This window comes from Trichosurus vulpecula, chromosome 2 (assembly GCF_011100635.1).
Source record: "Trichosurus vulpecula isolate mTriVul1 chromosome 2, mTriVul1.pri, whole genome shotgun sequence".
NCBI lineage: Eukaryota > Metazoa > Chordata > Mammalia > Diprotodontia > Phalangeridae > Trichosurus > Trichosurus vulpecula.
In genome coordinates, this window is record NC_050574.1 from 259,028,322 (window position 1) to 259,049,357 (window position 21,036).

Consider the following 21,036-nt stretch of genomic DNA (forward strand, 5'->3'; position numbering starts at 1 on the left):
TTTTCTTTCTTTTTGGGCATGACTAATGTAGAAATTTGTTTTGCTTGACTATACATATTTGTGATGGGTTTTATTTTTCCTGCCTTCTCAATGGTTAGGAAAGGAGAGAGTTGGGAGGGAGAGAATCTAGAATTGAAAATAAAATAAAATTGAATTTGAAAAAAAAGAGAAATGCTAGGTTTCCCTTCCTTAAGTCTTTCAAGCAGAGGTCAGATGACCACTTGTCAGGTTTGTTATAATGGGGATTCTATTCACATATGGCTTGGACCAGATGGCCTTTGAAATCTCTTTTAACTCTCAAATTCTGTGATTCTATTGTGCTGAGTTCCATTGAGCACAATGATGGCTGAGGCACAAAAAGTGGCATAAAAGTTATCCAACTAATGTTCAAATAGAAGAGGATGTAGGCTGATTATAAATGGAGGGACGAAAATAGCAAACAAATAGTCCAAGGACCCACTGGTACCAATAGAATATTTTAAAATCAAGAAAAAGGACTCCAACATGCTAAGATTCTATATGGAAGATTTATGTCCAAACATGGACAAGAATCACACAGGATGAAAAGATCCAAATGTGTTATGTTATAAAGCTTTTGATGGGATATCAGTGTCATTGAGATCACAGATTCATTGAAATAAAATCTGATAATATTGTATAAGCTGGAGAGGAATGGAGAAAGGGTGTAGGTAGGGAAACCATTGAAGTATTGTATCATCTAACCATGAGGTTAATTGGGATCTGGATTAGAGTAGAGTGTTGAGATAATGAAGGGTCAACTTAGACATTTCAGTAGAAGAATCATCCAAACTGATGGCTAAAATGGATTTATAGAACAAAAGAGGAGGAAGAATAAAAGGCTAATTTTAGGGTTTTGAACCTTAGGAGGCAAAAGGATGAAAAATGGAAATGGGTCTGATGTTATATTTTTTCAGTTTAGTGTATTTTTTTACTAGATCAAAAATATCACTATCTTTTTTGCTTTGTATGCCCTCCGCTGAAATTTTTGGGAAATCTCAGAGTATGCCTCATGTCTCAGTTTCCACAAGGGCAAGTAGCTCTACTAGTTCTCAACTTAACAAATGCATTTAGCATGCACAAGTATCAAATATCATTCTATCCCCTAGAAAATACAAAAACATATCAATATAATTCTCCTTTTCCTATGATTCTTACTTTTCACTAATGTCTTAAAGTCCTCCAGGCTCAGAATGTTACCCTATGGTTTGAACACCCATAAGAAGGAAAATAAGTTTTATGCCAGTGGGGCTGCCCTCTTATTTTTCTGTGAGTTCTATTTTCCATAGGGGTGCCTACAGGGCCCCTCAGACTAATAGCAGTACCTTCTGGTTTGTATTACCCTCGAAATAGAAAAACATGGTGTTGCTGGACAGTAACATTCCAGCATTCCAATGCATTCCATTTTTACCCCCACAGAGAAACCTATACAGACATCCAACTTTATTCTACTCTGAAGGTTTAGACTCACCCTGGAAGGGAACTGCATTTGGGACTGCTAGACAGATAATTCCTTTCCCATCAAGACCTGCACAGTCTGACTAAGAGTACTACCAGGGCAAAATCCAAATCCTTTGCTTTTTCACATCCTAGCTTTACTTCTTTCTACACCAGGAGCCATGCATGCTATTCTTAAGTTTCCCTTCTTTCAGTAGAAGGCCATGTACGCAAACTTTTGAACTTGGAAGCCCATTCACAAGGCAGTCCCCAAGACAAGTGCAACCCAAGAAATATTCCATCTGTCATAAAAAAGTTAGATTCTGGGATGCTGTTGCTGAGGAAATCACCCTTCTCTTATTAGAAGGTCATTCTGGGCTCTCCATCTTGGGGATTCTCAGGTGGAAACTCCCCAGGATCTCTTACCACTTGACCACAAAGTTCCCTTCTCCATAATTGCCTTATGGTTGGGCAGTTACTCCATTGCCATTTCAAGTCCTGGGCTAGGAATTTTACGTTGTCCAAGAACTCTCTTCTAGGCCATGCAGATGAGCACTTGTAGCAGCTGTGTTCTTTTGCCCAAAGGCTGCCTTTAGAAGTTCCACTTTTAGTCCTAATGTGATCATAGTATCCCTCCAAAAAGAATGGGCCAAAAGGGCCTATAAGCTCCATTTCATTGGTCAGTGCAAGTGGGTGGCTTTTCCTAAAACAGTGGGCCCAACCAGTTTATCTTTTGGATGGCCCCAACTATGAAACCTATTCTCCAGGAGATATGAAGGGGCATATCCATACTCTCCATGAAATGTAATCGAAGGTCCCAAAGGTTTCCAACCTGTAAGTTCACCAGGTGGACTATCATCAGGAACTCCTTTAATCAATTCCTTTCTACATTAGATAATCTTAAGTTTTGACATGATGGTGAGACATTCAAGTGGTGATGTCCTTTAGATGTTGATACAAAACTGAAACTTTGGTGTAAGGGTTGGGGGGTAATTGTCTCTATTATACCAAGCAATATATGGTTGCCATGCACTTCTTTGTTATCCTTTGTCCAACAAGGGGAAAAAGATCCTTTGGTTTGGGAGTTTGTATGAGCCAACAGAAACCTTCAATAGAAGTAGTTGAGCTAGAAAAAATATTTATTAGTGACAAGGAGAAATTAAAATGCTGGAAGACTCAAATCTTCCAAGGTTTCCATAATGCCCAAAATTCAAAGGTAAGTGTTATATCAATACTCTGAACCACCAGACATTGTCTTAAGACCCTTTTTTAAACGTTGTCCTGTAGAATTAAATATAAGCTATTGGTGTTGGACCATGAGAATGTCTTTTCAAACCATAAACCACAACTGAATTGCTTTTAGAACTTTACTTTTGGAAGATTTTTGAGTTAGACTCTTGGCTAATTTCTGGGGGTCAGGGTAAATCCTTCAGTACTCCAGTGATCTGTGATCATACTTCTATCAACATAAATTATACAATCCCTGTACATTTTAATAGATGGTCTTCCAAAGTTGCTATGGTTTAAAAACTCATCACTCAGTAGTCAACTCAACTGATGACCCTCTTGTAGTCACTAGGCTCATTCTTGGAGCCTTTCTAGCTTGGCATGAGACTTCTTAGATCTTGTGCTCGATGGATAGGACATTTAACCATCAGGAGAAATCTCCACACCTCAATAAGGCACCCAATTCTCCTGCTAAAAAGAATATAAGAGAAAGAAAAGACTGTGAAGTTACTGATATAAAATTATGTAACTGAAATGGAAGGTGAAAGTATTCTCATGGTTTTATCTGTGCCCTACAGCTGAGGAAAGCCCTTGATGATGCCAACTCCAGATCAGTGGAAGTGTCCCGGGCCAACAGAGAGCTGCGGCAGAAAGTGGCAGAACTAGAAAAAACATTAGCCAGTCTCAAGGAAAAATTAAAGAGCCAGAGGGCCCAGATCAAGCACCATTTATCTTCCAAGGCTCAAAATGTCCAGAATTCAGAGAGAATGAAGGTTGTATGAAGACCCTCTGTCACAAGGAGTTATCTTAAGACCCTTTGTTAACACTGTCCCCTGGACTGAAATATAAGCAATTGATGCCAGGAGAAGAAATTTTCAGAATATTTAATAGCTTGTGGTGGCCTTAGGCAATACTAGCAACAGCTGGTAAATGGGAAGGTTGCCTTGAAACAGAGAGTCAATAAACATTTGTTAAGTGTCAACTATGTGCCAGGCACTGTGCTAAGCACAGGGGATACAAAAAAAGGCATAAGGTAGTCCCTGTCCTCAAAAAGCTCACAGTCTAATAGGGGAAACAAAACATAAAATGAAACGAAAAGTGGGAGGGTGTAGGAGAGAGGTTGCCAGCAACAGAGCATGATGAAGTCCTGCAGCAGGGGTGGGAAATGATCTGAGGAGGTGAGAGTTTCAGAGGTGATTTCATCTTGAAGAACAATGACTTTCTGGAGAACATGAAACCCAGGAAAACTATCAGGTGAAAAAGGGGAGAATTCCCTGGGTGCCCTCCTTACATAGTGGAGTATCATGGAGAAGTTCCCAAATGTCCTCCCCTACCACCTGCTCCAACCAGAGGGAAGAAGGACCCCCAGGGATGAGATGCTGAAGGGGTATGAGTTTCAAAGTTGATTTCATCTTGCAGAATGATGAATTTCTGGAGACCTTGAAGTCCAAGAAAGCATTCAGGTGGGAAATGAAGAAAATTCCCTGATTGGCCTCCCTAAATGGTGAAGGATCAGGGAGGAGCTCTCAAATGTCTACCTTCCACCTTCTCCAACCAGAAGGAAGGAGGGCCCCAGGGGCAGATGATGCTGAGGAGGTGTGAATTTCAGAGTTGATATCTTTCAGAATGATGAGTTTCTGGAGATGATAAAGTCTAGGAAAGCACATGGGTGAGAAATGATGAGAATTTCCTGGGTGTCCTCTTTAAATGGTAGAGGATCTGGGACAAGCCCTCCAACGTCCACCCTCCACCCTCTCCAATCAGATGGAGGGATTCTAGGGGCAGGAGGTGCTGAGAAGGTATGTTTCAGAATTACATTCGTCTTGCATAATGATGAGTTTCTGGAGACTATAAAGTCCAGAAAAGCAACAGAGTGAGAAACGAACTTCCTGCCTCCCTGCCCCGCCATGGTAAATGTTGAAGTGAAGATATGTGGTAAGAGATATGTGCTGGCCGCTGAACCATTCCTTCTCACGTTGATAGAACTGGAGTTTGTTCTTCAGTGCCAGTAGACCAGGTGTGAAGAAAAGCCCATTCGTGCTTTATGATTCTATGCATCTTAGTGGCAAATGGGGCAAGCAGATTTTCCATGATCTTATTTATATTATTCCTCATTTGTTTTCAGCAAATAGAAACAGAATTGAGGCAAGTGGAGCTAATTAAGGATCAATATCAGAAAAAGAATTACGAACAGGTAGATACTTTTTACTAACTTTGTGTTTATCCTGGAATACAAAAGTCCCACACTTGCTCATTTTAATCTTTTGTGTGTATGCCTTTCCAGTCATTGAGTATCCAGGAATTTGTGGCTGAAGTGAGCACTCTACAGCGGGAAATGCAGATGTTAGCAAAGAGCCAACATGATTTATCAGCACGAAATAAGCAACAAGAACTACAACTAGAGGCAGAACGAAAAATTAGGGTAGAGTTGCAGAGTCGGTGCCAGGTAAAGAGCTTCTGTTTAGGTCAAAGGCTGATCACATGATCACAAGCCCAGCATAATAGCTAATGTACTTTCTGAATATAGTAGAAAAGCCTTAGTCTGCCCTTATGTATATAAATATAAAATTTGGGCCTATACCCCTAGTACTACCTGAGAGGAGACTATAGCACTGACTGCCAAAAAAATAGCACTTATAGGTTTATTAAAACAAAGCCCACATTCTTAAAATGTAGTTGACTAAACATGACTCAAATATCAAAAGACATTTGAGTTATTGTTTTCAGGGTCTTCCTACTTCTTAATATCTACACTGTAGAAAGTGTTGCTATTCTAGTAGTATCAGTCCACAAGCCCATGGCTAGAATTGTTCTGAGTGCTAGGGACACCAAGTCAACCAATAAAACAACCATTGCTTTCAAGGAGCTTACATTCTATTGAGGGAATCAATATGTACCTTTATAAATATATCTAGAATAAATACATACAAAGTTAATATAAGGTAGTTAAACTATGAAGGGAAGCTCTTGAGAAGATCAATAAAGGCTTTTAAATATATTTTTATATATTTTCCTAAATATTTCCCAATTACATGTAAAAAAATTTAACATCCATTTTTTAAAATTTTGAATGCCAAATTTTCTCTCTCCCTCCATTCTTCCCCTCTCCTTGAGGAGGTAAGCAACTTGATATTTATTACACAAAGAAAGGTTTTAGGTAAAAGGTGGAGCATTTTCTGTATCTTTTTCTAAAATAATATTTTATTTTTCCCCAATTACATGTAAAAAACAATTTTAACATTCTTTTTTTTTTTAAATTTTGAGTTGCAAATTTTCTTTCTTCCTCCTTCCATGCCCTCCTTCCTCCCTAAGACAGTAAGAAATCTGATACAGGTTATACATGTGCAATAATGTAAAACATATTTCCATATTAGTCATTTTGTGGAAGAAAATTTGAACCAAAAATAGTATGCTTTGGTCTACATGCAGACTCTATCAGTTCTTTCTCTGAAAGCAGCATCTTTCATCATGAATCTTTTGGGATTGTCTTGGATCATTGTATTGCTGAGAATAGCTAAGTTGTTCACAGTTAGTCATCATACAATATTGCTATTACTGTGTACAATGTTCCTTTGGTTCTGCTCGCTTCACTCTGCATTAGTTCATGTAAATATTTCCAGGTTTTTCTGAAATCATGAGCATGGTGTGCATGTTGAAAGAAGTGAGGGATTTGGTGAGGCAGAGGTGAAAAAGGAGTGCATTCCAGGGAGGAGGAGCAGACAATACAAAGACATAAAGATGGGAAATGGAATGATGTGTAAAAAACGGAGAGAAGTCCAATTTGGTTGTAACATAGAGTATCAGAAAGGAATACCATAATGAGGCTGAAAAGATGGATTGGGATCAAGTTATGAAAGAAGAGCTTTACCAGCCAAACAGAGGATCTTACATTTTAGCCTAGATATAATAGGGCAGTCAGACAATATTTATTAAGTACCTACCAGGTACCAGTCAGGGCAGCCAGGTGGTGCAGTGGATAGAGCATCAGGCCTAGAGTCATGAAGACCTGAATTCAAATTCTGCCTCAGATACCTAATAGCTGTGTGACCCTGGAAAAGTCACTTAACCCTGTTTGCCTCAGTTTTATCATCTGTAAAATGAGGTGAAGAAGGAAATGGCAATCTACTCCTGTTACTTTGCCAAGAAAGAGTCAAAGCCAAGCAAAACTTACAAAGAGTCAGACACAACTGAAATAACTAAACAACAACATGTACCAGTCACTGTGCGAAGCACTAGGGATACAAAGATAGGCACAAGGCAGTCCCTGCCTTCAAGGAGCTCATAATCAAATGGGGAAGACCTACTCTCAAGGAGTTTACAGTCTAATGGCAGAGACACACATAAACACCTTTCTGCAAACAAGCTATAAACAGAATAAATTGGAAAAAATCAACAGAAGGAAGGTACTGGAATTAGGGATTGGGAAAAACTTCTTGTAGAAGGTAGGATTTTAGGTAGAACTCAAAGGAAGCCAGGGGAACTAGGAGGCAGAAATGAGGAGAGAGAGAATTCTGGGCATAGGGGACAGCTAGAAAAAATTCCCAAAGCCAAAAGATGAAGTATCTTGTGTGAGGAACAACAAAGAGGCTAGTGTCACTAGACTATAAAGTACATGAGGTGGGTGTGGTATATGCATTGGAAAGTTGATGAGGAGGGGGAGGTTATGAACGACTTCCAAATAGCAGTCCTGAGTGAAAAAAGGCTGGCAAATGAAGGCCAGCTTACTGAAATTGGAGCTAGATACATGGTTTTTTTTTCTGGAGCAGCCACAGTGAAGTGGAGCACCATAAAGCCGGCATAGGTTTTAAATTAAAATTAATCTAGTCAACAAGCTTGTATGCCTGCCAAAAGGAGTGATTGAGAGGCTCATGACAATGAGATTGCCACTTGCAGGAAAACACCACACCACCATCACCTGTGCCTATGCTCCCACCATGATGAACCCTGATGAGGTCAAAGAAAAATTTCATGAAGCCCTGGAGACTCTTATCATCAATTTGCCAAAAGAGGACAAGCTTATAATTCTGGGTGACTTTAATGCTAGAGTAGCCTCAGACTACCAGACATGGCAGGGAGTCCTGGGGAAGAATGGAGTTGGAAACAGCAACAGCAACGGTCACTTACTACTGAAAGCTTGTGCATCTCATGACCTCCTCATCACCAACACTCTCTTCCATTTATCTAAACACAATAAAACTTGGACGCCTACTGGGTGGGTGAAGATTCAATCTGTAAATTCTTTTAGGTTTTTCTTATTGACTCATTTCACAAAGCTGTCAGACAAAATCCTGACGCTCAGTGGATCACCAAACCAGTGCACAAACACAAAGAGAAGCACAGGCTCACCGGTGTTGGCCAGAAAAGTCAAAGTCTTGGAAAGGATTACAAGTTCTATCATACTATTGGTAGATCTCATCATGATGCTTGGAGAAGGTCCAATATCCTCCAAATGCATCATTACCTCTAATGCACATTAATTTGTAGACTTGTTGTCCAGTTGCATCTGACTCTTTATGACCCCATTTGGGGTTTTCTCGGCAAAGATACTGGAGTTGTTTGCTATTTCCTTCTTCAGTTCTTTTTACAGATGAGAAAACTGAGGCTAACAGGGTTAAGTGACTTGCCCAGGTCACACAGATAGTAAATGTCTGAGATCAGATTTGAATTCAGGAAGATGAGTCTTCCTGACACCAGACCCAGTGCTCTATCCACTGTGCACCTAGCTATAAACTTACCACTTATCAAACCAAACTTACGACAAAAAAAGAGCAAGAGGAGGCACCTATTATAGACAACCTTCTCAAGTTTATTAAGTAGGGGACTTACGTGACTAACTCTGCACTTATGGAAGATCATGTTGGCTACATTGTATAGGATAGCTTAGAGTGAAAGTGGAAAGACCTGAGCTTTCTTAGGAGGCAATTGAAATAGTCCAAACAAGAGGTGATGAAGATCTGACATAAGATATGGATGCATGAGTACAGAGGGGTTCTATGTAATAGATGTTGTGGAGGTAAAAATGATAGTTGGCAGCTGATTAGTTGGGTGGAGTGAAGGAGAATGAAGAGCCAAGTTTAACAGCAGGAGTTATGAGCCTAGAGGACTCCAAGAATAGCAGGGACATCACCTTAAATAGGAAAGTTCAGTAAAGGAGTATATTAATGATTTCTATTTAGACCTATCTCGAGATATCCAAAAGGTTTGGTTACCTATTGTCTTCTGAAGAATTACCTCCCCTATCTGTGTCTTCTTTCACAACATGACTAATATGGTAATATCTTTTGCCTGATGGAACACGTATAACTTATAACAAATTGCTTATTGTTTCAGGGAGCAGGAAAATGAGGGAGGAAGAGAGAAAATTTGGAAATCAAAATTTTTTAAATGAATGTTAAAAATTGTCTTTATATGTAACTGGAGGAAAAAGAAATTTTTAAAAAAATTACCTCATTCAGTATGCTCAAAGGGCTATGAAACCGTGCATGATCTTTTACCCAGCAATATCACTACTAGGTCTGTATCCCAAAAAGATCAAAGGAAAAACACCTATATGTACAAAAAATATTCATGGTAGCTCTTTTTGTAGTGGCAAAGAATTGGAAATTGAGGAGATGCCCATCAGTTGGGGAATGGTTGAACAAGTTGTGGTACACGATTGTGATGGAATACTATTGTGCAGGATGATTTCAGAAAAACCTGAAAAGACTTAAATGAACTGATGAAAAGTGAAGTGAGCAGAACCAAGAGAACATTGTACACAGTAACAGCAATAATTTATGATGATCAGTTGTGAATGACTTAGATATTCTCAGCAATATAATAATCGAAGACAATTCCAAAGGACTTATGTTGAAAAATGCTATCCATCTCCAGAAAAAGAACTGATGGAGTCTGAATGCAAATGTTTTTTACTTTATTTTTCTGGTTATCTGTGTTTTCTTTTGCAACATGGCTAAAATGGAAATATGTTTTGAATGACTGCACATGTATAATCTATAGCAAATTATTTGCCTTCTCAAGGAGAGGGGAGAAGAGGGAGGAATGGAGAGAATTTGGAACTCAAATTTTTTTTAAATGTCAAAAATTGTTTTTTATATGTAATTGGAAAAAATTAAATATAAAAATTTTTACTTAAAAAAGAATTACCTCCTTCAGTCTGTCAAGACATACCCAGAGATCATGTGACCACAATTACAAAATACTTTTCAAAGAAATAAAGATCTAAACAATTGGAAAAATATTTATTGCTCATTGGCAGCCCACCCAATATAATAAAAATAATAATTTTACTTAAGTTAATTTACTTATTCAGTGCTATACTAATCAAACTACCAAAAATCATTTTATAGAGCTAGAAAAAATAATTATCTGGAAGAACAAAAGGCCAAGAATGTCAAGGGAATGGAACCAATGGGAAAAATGTGAAGAAAGGCAGCCTAACAGTTCCATATCTCAAACTATATTGCAAAGTGGTAATCATCAAAACAATCTGGTACTGACTAAGAAATAGAGTGGTGGATCAATGAAATAGATTAGGTAAACAATAGACAGTAGTAAATTACAATAGTAATCTAGCAATTGATAAATTCAAAAACTGAGCTTTTGGGGTAAGAACTCAACATTTGACAAAAAGCTGGAGAGCAGTTTGGCAGAAACTAGGTATAGACCAACATCTCACACTGTATACCAAGATAAGATCAAAATGGATAAATGATTTAGACACAAAGGGTGATATAATAAGCAAATTAGGGGAGCATGGAATACTTTACCTGTCAGATCTATGGATAAGGGAAGACTTTATGACCAAACAAGAGATATAGAGTATCACAGGATGTAAAATGGATAATTTTGATTATATGAAATTTAAAATCTTTTGCACAAATAAAACTAACACAACCAAAATTAGAAGGAAAACAGAAAAGTGAGGGAAATTTTTACAGCAAACTTCTCCAATAAAGCTCTCATTATACATAGGAAACAGCCAAAAAGTTTTTAAATTAGGTGTTTTATTTTTGGTTTACAACACTCAGTTCTACATGTTCAAATTTTCTTCCCTTCCCACCCCTAGCCCCTAACACCAAGATGGCATGTAGTCTGATATAGATTCTATATATACCTTCACATTAAACTTATTTACACAATGGTAAAGTTGTAAAGAAGAATTATGACCAATGGAATGAATCATGAGAAAGAAGAAACAAAACCAAAAAAGAAGAGAAAAAAAAGAGAGTAAATAGTTTGCCTCAATCTGCATTCAGACTCCATAGTACTTTCTCTGGATGTAGATAGCTTTTTCCATCATGAGTCCTTTGGAGCTGTCTTTGAGCCTTGTATTGCTGAGAAGAGCAAGTCAAGTCCATCAAGTAAGTCATCACAGAATCAATATGTCTGTGGTTGTGTACAATGTTCTCCTGGTTCTGCTCCTCTCACTCAGCACCAGATCAGGTCTTTCCAGGTTATTATGAAGTCCATATCTTCCCCATTTCTTATAGGACAATAGTATTCCATTACATTCGTATACCACAATTTGTTCAGCCATTCCCCGATTGATGGGCATCCCCTCGATTTCCAATTCTTTGCTACCACAAAAAGAACTTCTATGAATATTTTTGTACATACAGGTCCTTTTCCTTCTTGTGTGATCTGTTTGGTATATAGCCCTAGGAGTGGTTATTGCTGGGTCAAAGGGTATGTACATTTTTATAGCATTTGGGGCATAGTTCCAGATTGCTTTCCCAAATGGCTGGATCTGTTCACGATTCCACCAACAATGTATTAATGTTCCAATTTTCTCACATCCTGTCCAGCATTCATCATTTTCCTGTTTTGTCATGTTAGCCAATCTGACAGGAGAGGTGTGGTACCTAAGAGTTGTTTTGATTTGCCTTTCTCTAATCAACAGTGATTTAGAGCATTTTTTCTTATGCCTATAGCTATCTTTAATTTCTTCCTCTGAAAACTGCCTGCTCATATCCTTTGATCATTTCTCAATTGGGGAATGGTTTTTATTCCTATAAATTTGGCTCAGTTCCCTGTATATTTAGGTATGAGGCCTTTATCAGAAACACTGGTTGTAAAGATTTTCTCCCAATTTTCTGCTTCCCTCCTAATCTTTGTTGCATTGGTTTTGTTTATATAAAAACATTTCAATTTAACATAATCAAAATTATCCATTTTGCATTTTGTAATGCTCTCTATCTCTTGTTGGGTCATGAATTCTTCCCTTTCCCATAAATCTGATAAGTAAACTATTCCATGCTCTCTCAAATTGCCTATAGTATCAGCCTTTATTTCTAAATCATGAACCCATTTTGACTTTATTTTAGTATATGGTGTAAGATATTGGTCTATGTCCAGTTTCTGCCATACCATTTTCCAATTTTCCCAGCAGTTTTTGTGAAATAGTTAATTCTTAGCCCAGAAGCTGGATTCTTAGGGTTTATCAAAAAGTAGATTGCTATAGTCGTTGACTACTGCATCTTGTGTACCTAACCTATTCCATCAATCCACCACTCTGTTTCTTAGCCAGTACCATGTAGTTTTGATGAGTGCTGCTTTATAGTACAGTTTAATATCTGGTATGGCTAGGCCACCTTCCCTAGCATTTCTTTTCATTAATTCCCTGGATATTCTAGACCTCTTGTTCTTCCAGATGAATTTTGTTATTATTTTATCCAGCTCTGTAAAATAATTTTTTTTGGTAGTTCGATTGGTATGGCACTGAATAAGTAAATTAATTTAGGTAAAATTGTCATTTTTATTATATTAGCTCAGCCTAACCACGAGCAACTGATGTTATTCCATTTTTTTTAGATCTGACTTTATATGTGTGAGAAGTGTTTCATAATTGTATTCATATAGGCCCTGGGTTTGTCTTGGCAGGTAGACTCCCAAATATTTTATAGTGTCTACAGTAACTTTAAATGGAATTTCTCTTTCTATCTCTTGCTGTTGGGCTTTGTTAGTAATGTATAGGAATGCTGAGGATTTAAGTGGGTTTATTTTATATCCTGCAACTTTACTAAAGTTGTTTATTATTTCAAGTAGTTTTTAACTTGGTTCTCTAGGATTCTCTAAGTAAATCATCATATTATATGCAAAGGGTGATAACTTAGTTTCTTCTTTGCCTATTCTAATTTCTTCAATTTCTTTTTCTTCTCTTAATGCTAAAGCTAACATTTCTAGTACCAATGATAATGGACATCCTTCTTTCACCCCAGATCTTATTTGGAATGCATCTAGCTTATTCTCATTACATATAACGCTTGCTGATGGTTTTAGGTAGATGCTATTTATAATTTTAAGGAAGACTCCACTTATTCCTATGCTTTCTAGTGTTTTTAAAGGAATGGGTGTTGTATTTTGTCAAAAGCTTTTTCTGCATCTACTGAGATGATCATATGGTTTCTTTTAGTTTTGTTATTGATATGACCAATTATGCTGATGGTTTTCCTAATATTGAACCAGCCTTGCATTCCTGGAATAAATCCTACCTGGTCATAGTGTATTATTCTCCTGATAAGTTGCTGCAATCTTTTTGCTAATATTTTATTTAAAATTTTTGCATCAATATTCATTAGGTAAGTTGGTCTATAGTTTTCCTTCTCTGTTTTGACTCTTCCTGGTTTAGGTATTAGTACCATATTTATGTCCTAAAAAGAATTTGGTAGGATTCCTTCTTCACTTGTTTTCCCAAATAGTCTATAAAGTGTGGGAATTAATTGTTCTTTAAATGTTTGATAGAATTCACATGTAAAACCATCTGGCCCTGGAGTTTTTTTCCCAGGGAGTTCATTGATGGCTTGCTCAATTTCTTTTTCTGAGATGGGGTTATTTATGTAATTTACTTCCTCTTCTGTTAACCTGGGCAATTTGTATTTTTGTAGATATTCATCCAGTTCCCTGAGGTTGTCAAATTTATTGGCATACAATTGGGCAAAATAATTCCTAATTATTGTTTTAATTTCCTCTTAATTGGAGGTGAATTCACCCTTTTCATTTTTGATACTGGTAATTTGGTTTTCTTCTTTTTTTTTAATCAAATTGACCAAGGGTTTATCAATTTTATTGTTTCTTTTCATAAAACCAGCTCTTAGTTTTATTTATTAGTTCAACAGTTTTTCTAGATTTCAATTTTACTAATCTCTCCTTTGATTTTCAGTATTTTTAATTTAATATCTAATTGGGGATTTTCAATTTGTTCTTTTTCTAGCTTTTTCAGTTGCATGCTCATTTCATTGATCTCCTTTTTATACATTTCATTCATGTATGCATTTAGAAACATACAACTTCCCCTGAGAACTGCTTTTGCTGCATCCCTTAAGTTTTGGTGTGTTGTCTCATTATTGTCCTTCTCTCGAATGAAGTTATTAATTGTTTCTATGATTTGTTCTTTGACCCACTCTTTCTTTAGGATTAGATTATTTAGTTTCCAATTTTTAGTTTATCTTTCCATGGTCCTTTATTACAAATAATTTTATGGTGTCATGATCTGAGAAGGATGTGTTGAGTATTTCTGCCTTTCTGCACTGGATTGAAAAGTTTTTATGCCCCAGTACATGGTCAGTTTTTGAGTATGTGCCATGTATCACTGAGAAAAAGTATATTCCTTTTTATCCCCATTCAGTTTTCTCCAGAGGTCTATCATATCTGCCTTTTCTAAAATTCTGTTCACTTCCTTAGCTTCTTTCTTGTTTATTTTGAGGTTAGATTTATCAAGTTCAGAGAGGGGGAGGTTGAGGTCTCCTACTAGTATGGTTTTGCTGTCTATTTCTTCCTGTAACTCCCTTAACTTCTCCTCTAAGAATCTGTATGCTGTACCACTTGGTGCATATATGTTAATGATATTGCTTCATTGTTTATGCTGCCTTTTAGCAGGATATAGTGTCTTTCCCTATCTCTTTTAATTAGATCTATCTTTCCTTTTGTTTGTCTGAGATTAGGATTGCTACTCCTGTTTTTTTTTTTTTACTTTAGCTGAAGAACAGTATATGCTACTCCAACCTTTTACTTTTACCCTGTGTGTATCCCCCTGTTTCAAATGTGTTTCTTGTAAACAACATATACATTCTGCTATCTGCCTCTGTCTTATGGGAGAGTTCATCCCATTCACATTCACAGTTATGATTACAAGCTGTGTCTTTTTCTCCATCCTGTTCCCCCCCGCCATTTATGCTTTTATTTCTCCCTTCTCCTTTCCATTCCTCAACAGAGTTTTGCTTTTGACCACTGCCTTCCTCAATTTACCCTCCCTCTTCATTCTACCTTATCTTATCCTTTTCCTCTTGCTACTTCTTCCCTCCCACCCACCCTTTTTCTTTCCCCCTTCCCCTCCTACTGCCTGTAGGACAAGTTTGATTTCTATACTTATCAGAGTATGTTATTCTCTTCTTGAACCAAATCCAATGAGAATAAAGCTCATGTACTACTCTTCTCCCTCCCTTCTTTCCCTCTACTGTAATATGTTTTTGTGCCTCTTCATGTGATGTAATTTACCCTTTTCTACTATCTCCTTACTTCTTCTCCCAGAACCCTCCCTTAACATCTCTTAATTATGTTTTTATCATTATAGCAGTTATTTTATGCTGACACCCACAATCTATGTGTATCTCTTTCAATTGTCATAATAACTGTACTATTCTCAAGATTCACACACACACACACACACACACACACACACACACACATATTTAAAACAATATAATCCTATGTAAGGATGTAAACTATCTACCCTTATTAACAAGGTTTGGGGGGTTTTCCCCCCTGTTTACCTTTTTATGTCTCTCTTGAGTTTTGTGTTTGGAGATCAAATTTTCCATTGAGTTCTGGCCTTTTCATCAGGAAGGTCTGGAATTCGCTTATTCCATTGAATGTCTATCTCCTTGCCTGAAAAATTATGCTCAATTTTGCTGGGCAATTGATCCTTGGTTGTAGTCCAAGCTCCTTTGCTCTTTGGAATAATCAATTTCTCCTGTCATTTAATATAGAAGCTGAAAGATCCTGTGTGATCCTGACTGTAGTTCCACGATATTTGAATTGTTTCTTTTTGTCTGCTTGCAGTATTTTCTCCTTGACTTGATAATTCTGAAATTTGGATATAATATTTCTTGGAGTTTTTTTTTAATTTGGGATTTCTTTCAGGGGGTGATCGGTGGATTCTTTTGATGACTATTTCCCCCTCTGGTTCTAGGACCTTGGGGTAGTTATCCTTGATAATTTCTTCGAAGATACTGTCCAGGATTTTTTTCATCGTGGCTTTCCAGGAGACCAATAATTCTTAAATTGTCTGTCCTGGATCTATTTTCCAGGTCAGTTGTTTTTCCAATCAGATATTTCACATTTTCTTCTATTTTTTCATTCTTTACATTTTGTTTGACTACTTCTTGATGCCTCATAGAGTCATTAGCTTCCACTTGCTCAATTCTAATTTTTAATGAATTGCTGTCTTCATTTTGTTTTTGAGTCTCCTTTTCCAATTGGTTGATTTTACTTTTCAGGGAGTCATTTTCTCTATTTAGATTCTAAATCTCCTTAGCCATTTCACCAATTTTACTTTTTAAAGATTTGATCTCATCAGTGGTTTTCATTTTTTCATTTTTTCTTTTACCTTCCTAATTCAGTTTTTAAAATCTTCCTTTAGCTCCTCCAGGAATGCTTTTTGGGCTTGAGACCAGTTCACATTCCCTTTTGTGGTATCAAATGTGGGTGTAGTATCAATGCTGTCCTCTTCCAAATTGGTATTTTGATCTTCCCTGTCTCCATAAAAAGAATCAGTGTCCTCGGTTTTTTCATGTGCCTCTTCATGTTGGTTAGCTTTTTCCTGTCTTTAAAGTGGATTTCTGCTTTTGGGGGTCACAGGGAGCCCTGTCCCAGGTTTCTTGTTCTGGGAATTGTGAGCCTAGTTACTGGCTTTGTGTGCTATGGCCTCCAGTTTCCCGAGGCATGGTGGAGGGGTCATCTGGCTGCCGGAAGTCTCTTCTTCCCCTGGAGCTACTCTCCAGTACGGGTGGTCTCAGCCGTGGTCTGTGCTGATGTCTGCCACTTCCCCTGGCTGTGCAAAGGCACATCTGGATCCTGGTGTTGACCGTTGCTGGCTCCACCCTTCTGGGACTCAGGAACTCCCACTGTTTGGCTACTGAAGCCCCACTTCTGGCTCCTCTATTCCAGAGTTTTTCCTGAGGTATTCTCTGCGTCAGGGAGGGAGGGATGAGAGCCGTTTATCTGGCCATTATGGCTCCCAGAAGTTCAAGAAGGCAAATTTCAAACCTTTGGGCTACAGGCCTCAAGAGTAGATGTCTTTCATCTGCAGGCACTGCTGCCTCCTGTTACTTCGACAGACTCCCATCCTGTGCTGGGAGGCCTGGGGACCCTGCCAGTTTCCTGTGCCCAGCTTTCTCCCAGCCTGGATGGCTGGCTGGTTTCTGCAGCTGCTTCCGCTTTGGTGTGGTTTGGTGCAGCTCCACACACCAGGCACTCTCCCAGCCTGCAGATCTGTCCTGTCGACCTTGCAGGACTCTCCTGCCTTGGAAATTTGCCCCGCTCAGACTGCTAGTGGCTTCTAACTCTCTCAAATCTGCTCAGATTCACCTTTTTTAGAGGTATCTGACAGAACTTGTGAGAGAGCTCCAGTAAGATGCTGTTTTCATGTGGCCATCTTGGCTCCACCCCCTCCCCTCCAAAATTTTTTTTAAATGAGCCATTTTCCAGTTGATAAATGGTCAAAGGATATGAATAAGCAGTTTTCAGAAGAAGAAATCAGAGCTATCAATAGTCACATGAAAAAATGTTTTAAATCACTACTGATAAACAAAATGCAAATTTTTAAAACTCTGAGATACTGCCTCACATCTATCAGGTTGGCTAACATAGCAGAAAAGGAAAATGGAAAAAGCTGGAGAGCATGTGGAAAAATTGGTACACAAATGCACTGTTGGTGGTATTCTGCACTGGACTAATCATTCTGGAGAGCAATTTCAAATAATGCCCAAAGGGCTATAAAACTGTGCATACCCTTTGACTCAGCATTACCAGTACCATCTTTAACCCAAAGAAATAAAAAAAAGGAAAAAGGACCTATTTGTAAAAAAATATTTATAGTAGCTCTTTTTGTGGTGGCAAAGAATTGGAAATTGAGGGAATGCCTATCAGTTGGGGAATGGCTGACAAGTTGTAGTCTATGATTGGGATGGAATGCTACTGGAAATGATGAGCAGGATGCTCCCAGAAAAACCTGGAAAGACTTATATGAATTGATGCAAAATGAAGTGAGCAGAACCAGAAGAACATTGTACATAGTAAGAGCAATATTGTAAGAATAATCAACTGTGAAAGACCTAGCAACTGTGATGAAAACAATGACCCAAGACTATTCCAAAAGACTTATGATGAAAAATGCTATTCACCCCCAGAGAAAGAACTGATGGATTCTGAATGCAGATTGAGGCATACTTTCTTTTTACTCTATTTTTATTGTTTTATTTTGTTTGTGTCTTCTTTTGCAGCATGGCTAAAATGGAAATATGTTTTACATGACTCCACATGTATAATTGATATATCAAACTCCTTGTCTTCTCAAGGGGGAATAGGGGTAGGAGGAAGGGAGAGAATTTCAACTCAAAATTTTAAAAAATAATATTAAAAATTACATATAATTGGAAAACATCTAATGAAATAAATAAGAAGAAGTTTTTAAAAATAAATTACTCCCTCAACTCTGGAAGACTCAGTTTTGACCTTCTTTCTCTTGGTAGCCAGCAGAGATCATGTAAATGAGGACAAACACAGGCAGACTGAAGCATTCACAATTCCTCCCCTTATGGCTTCTATCTAACTGACAGGGCTTATCCATTCACACTTTTAGTATTTGCCTGTTTGCTGCCAAAGCTCAATGAACAGAAATGGCATTTTTAAAAAAGGTCTTTGCATCACTTCCCTCTGCAGAAAATGGAAGAAACAATCAGACACCTAAGAAAATGTAAAGAGGTAACAGAACATAAACTGAAAGAAGCCAGCGTGGAATCAGAACAGGTGAGCCAGAAGCACGGACATAAAGGACAGTTACAGGAGTTTTAGTCTCTTTAGTCAAATGGCTTTAGCCATTAGCAGATTTTTCTGTCCCAAATATTTTTTATTTTAGCAAGACCCTGTACCTTGATTAACATATTATTACGTAAAAATAATTAGCCTCAAGTACCTACTACAGAATATGTAATTCTAAAATTAGAGATGACATTATTTATCGACAGGCATTACAGAAGACAAGACAACTCTAGTTTAAACTAATGTAATTATTTGTTGACAATGTAATTAGTGAATTTGTTCATTGGTATTCTAGCACTGATGTTTTATCTTAAACTATGTTCTTAATAGTGAGTACTTAAATCTTTCTATCAGATATCATCTTGAATGTTACTTGGATATAGTATGGCCTTGACTTATTTGTTTACTTGGGAGAAGAAAGAAAAAATCCTCTTTCTTTATCCTTAGTCCTTTAAAGGCAAACAGTGTAACTGCAGTATATCAAGATCCAAAGAGGAAAACCTATCCTTTCAGTTCTTTGCAAAGGAGGGCCTACTACGGAGCAGATCTGAGCTGACCTTCTTGTGGAAACACAAAGCAGCCAGCAGTGACACCTTTCTTTGATCTGTAGCATTGGGAGAGCCTGTCCTCAAAGCCACTTTGTAGGCAGTAGCTATTTCTAAGTTCCCCAGTTAATGTTGATAATTTGGAAATTTATTAAATTGGAAAAAATGTAAAGATCATAGATTTAGAAGTAAAAGATCCCTTAGAGGTCACCAAATGCAGTTTCCTCATTTTACAGGTGAAGAAACTGATACAGAGATGGTAATTTGCCCAGGGGAATCTAATAAGTATCCAAGGCAGGATTTGAACTCTGACTCCAAGACCTGTCCTGCCTTTTATCTGAGAAGGCAGCCCTAGATTGTGATTCTATTTCCTGTCTCTTCCAGCACCTTCAGCGCTGGCTTTAGAATTAGGAAGACGTGAGTTCGAGCTCTCCCTCTAGTACGTGGGAGCCATGTGACAGTGGGCAAGTCATTTTAACTTCTCTCTGTCCTGAGCAACTCTCTACGATTGTAGTTTGAAACAAGTTGCCCATCTGTGTCAGGAAAGGGTTTTCCACACTGAGAGTTCCTTTGATGAAATCACAGGTTTGGACAAAAAAAAAATGATAAAGCAACAAGAAGTAACAGGTTAGAAAGAGGCTAACAGCATAAGACAGCACGCAACCTTCATCAGAGGTTATCTCCCATAAGTCAACTATCATGCAAATAAAGGTTTTAAGGCACTTGAGTTCAGAATTTTACCCATTCTACCCAAACATACACTTTGTGTCAGACTAATACATTGCTACATTTATGGCTATTCCTTTTTTCTGACTCGCAGTCATTCACATTCTTAGATAACAGCTAACCTAGAAGAAGCTCACCGCTGGTTCAAGTCTAAGTTTGATGGCCTACAACTGGAGCTTAGCAAAAATCGGTTACAGCGGCTTCCTCAGGAAGATAGCTGGAAGGAGGACATAACTTTTGTAGTATGTACATCTGAATTTTCATATTGGATCACTTTTAAATACCTAATTACTAAAGAGGTTTCTTTGTTGTTATTTCCCAACTATACCCCAATCTACATAGACCTTTTAAACAACAAGAATAGTGGATTCAAACTGCTGGTGTAGGTTTTTTCTTTCTCAAAAATAATTCAAGCTCATATTCCTATTTTTCTGAAACTTGCCTAAAACTGATACTGATGCTTTAATATGACATACAATGAGGACAAAATTAGGGACCCTTCTTTCACAAAATTAGTTTTTTCTCTATAGTGTGTGCTTTGTAACATTCATTCTGTGTTTTATCTTTAACAGGATGGGAGTTCCAAGTATAATAGGGTACCTGCTCAGTCTGCATTGCACCGCTGGGAGACTAAACAACGGCTTAGATATATGTCCAAGAAGTACCAATCAGAGATGGACAGGAAGTGATCACCACCACCACCAAAAAAGCATCTAAAATCGCTGCTACAGCTCTACAATCATGTGAGCCTCAGGACTTTGGCTGACTTGAATGTCTTGATGCTGACTAAAGATCTTCCTTCAAGATTATCCTTTTAAGAAACTATTTTCTATCAACAGGAAAAAAAACTAAGCCCATATCCCCACCCCTCCACATAAAATTTATATTTATTAGTTGTATTATAAGAAATGCTCTAGGATACTTTAATATCTGTCTAATTTATAAAATAATTTTAATAGAATACTTTAAGATATTTCTAATTAAAATCACCATTAAAAATGTTTATAGAACACCAAATTTGATGGCTACTTTTGTTTCAACTTAG

The 21,036-nt window shown here is 37.6% G+C and overlaps 1 protein-coding gene across 1 annotated transcript in view; it reads left to right on the forward strand.

Annotated features, from left to right (window-relative positions):
• CCDC150 (coiled-coil domain containing 150) overlaps positions 1 to 20,680 on the forward strand; it is a 138,654-nt gene extending 117,974 nt beyond the window's left edge. The window contains exons 20-25 of the mRNA XM_036747116.1: positions 3,261 to 3,455; positions 4,808 to 4,876; positions 4,967 to 5,128; positions 18,622 to 18,708; positions 20,102 to 20,233; positions 20,564 to 20,680. Of these exons, the coding sequence (XP_036603011.1) occupies positions 3,261 to 3,455; positions 4,808 to 4,876; positions 4,967 to 5,128; positions 18,622 to 18,708; positions 20,102 to 20,233; positions 20,564 to 20,680 (762 nt within the window). The remainder of the gene's footprint in view (positions 1 to 3,260; positions 3,456 to 4,807; positions 4,877 to 4,966; positions 5,129 to 18,621; positions 18,709 to 20,101; positions 20,234 to 20,563) is intronic.
• Positions 20,681 to 21,036: the final 356 nt, after the last annotated feature.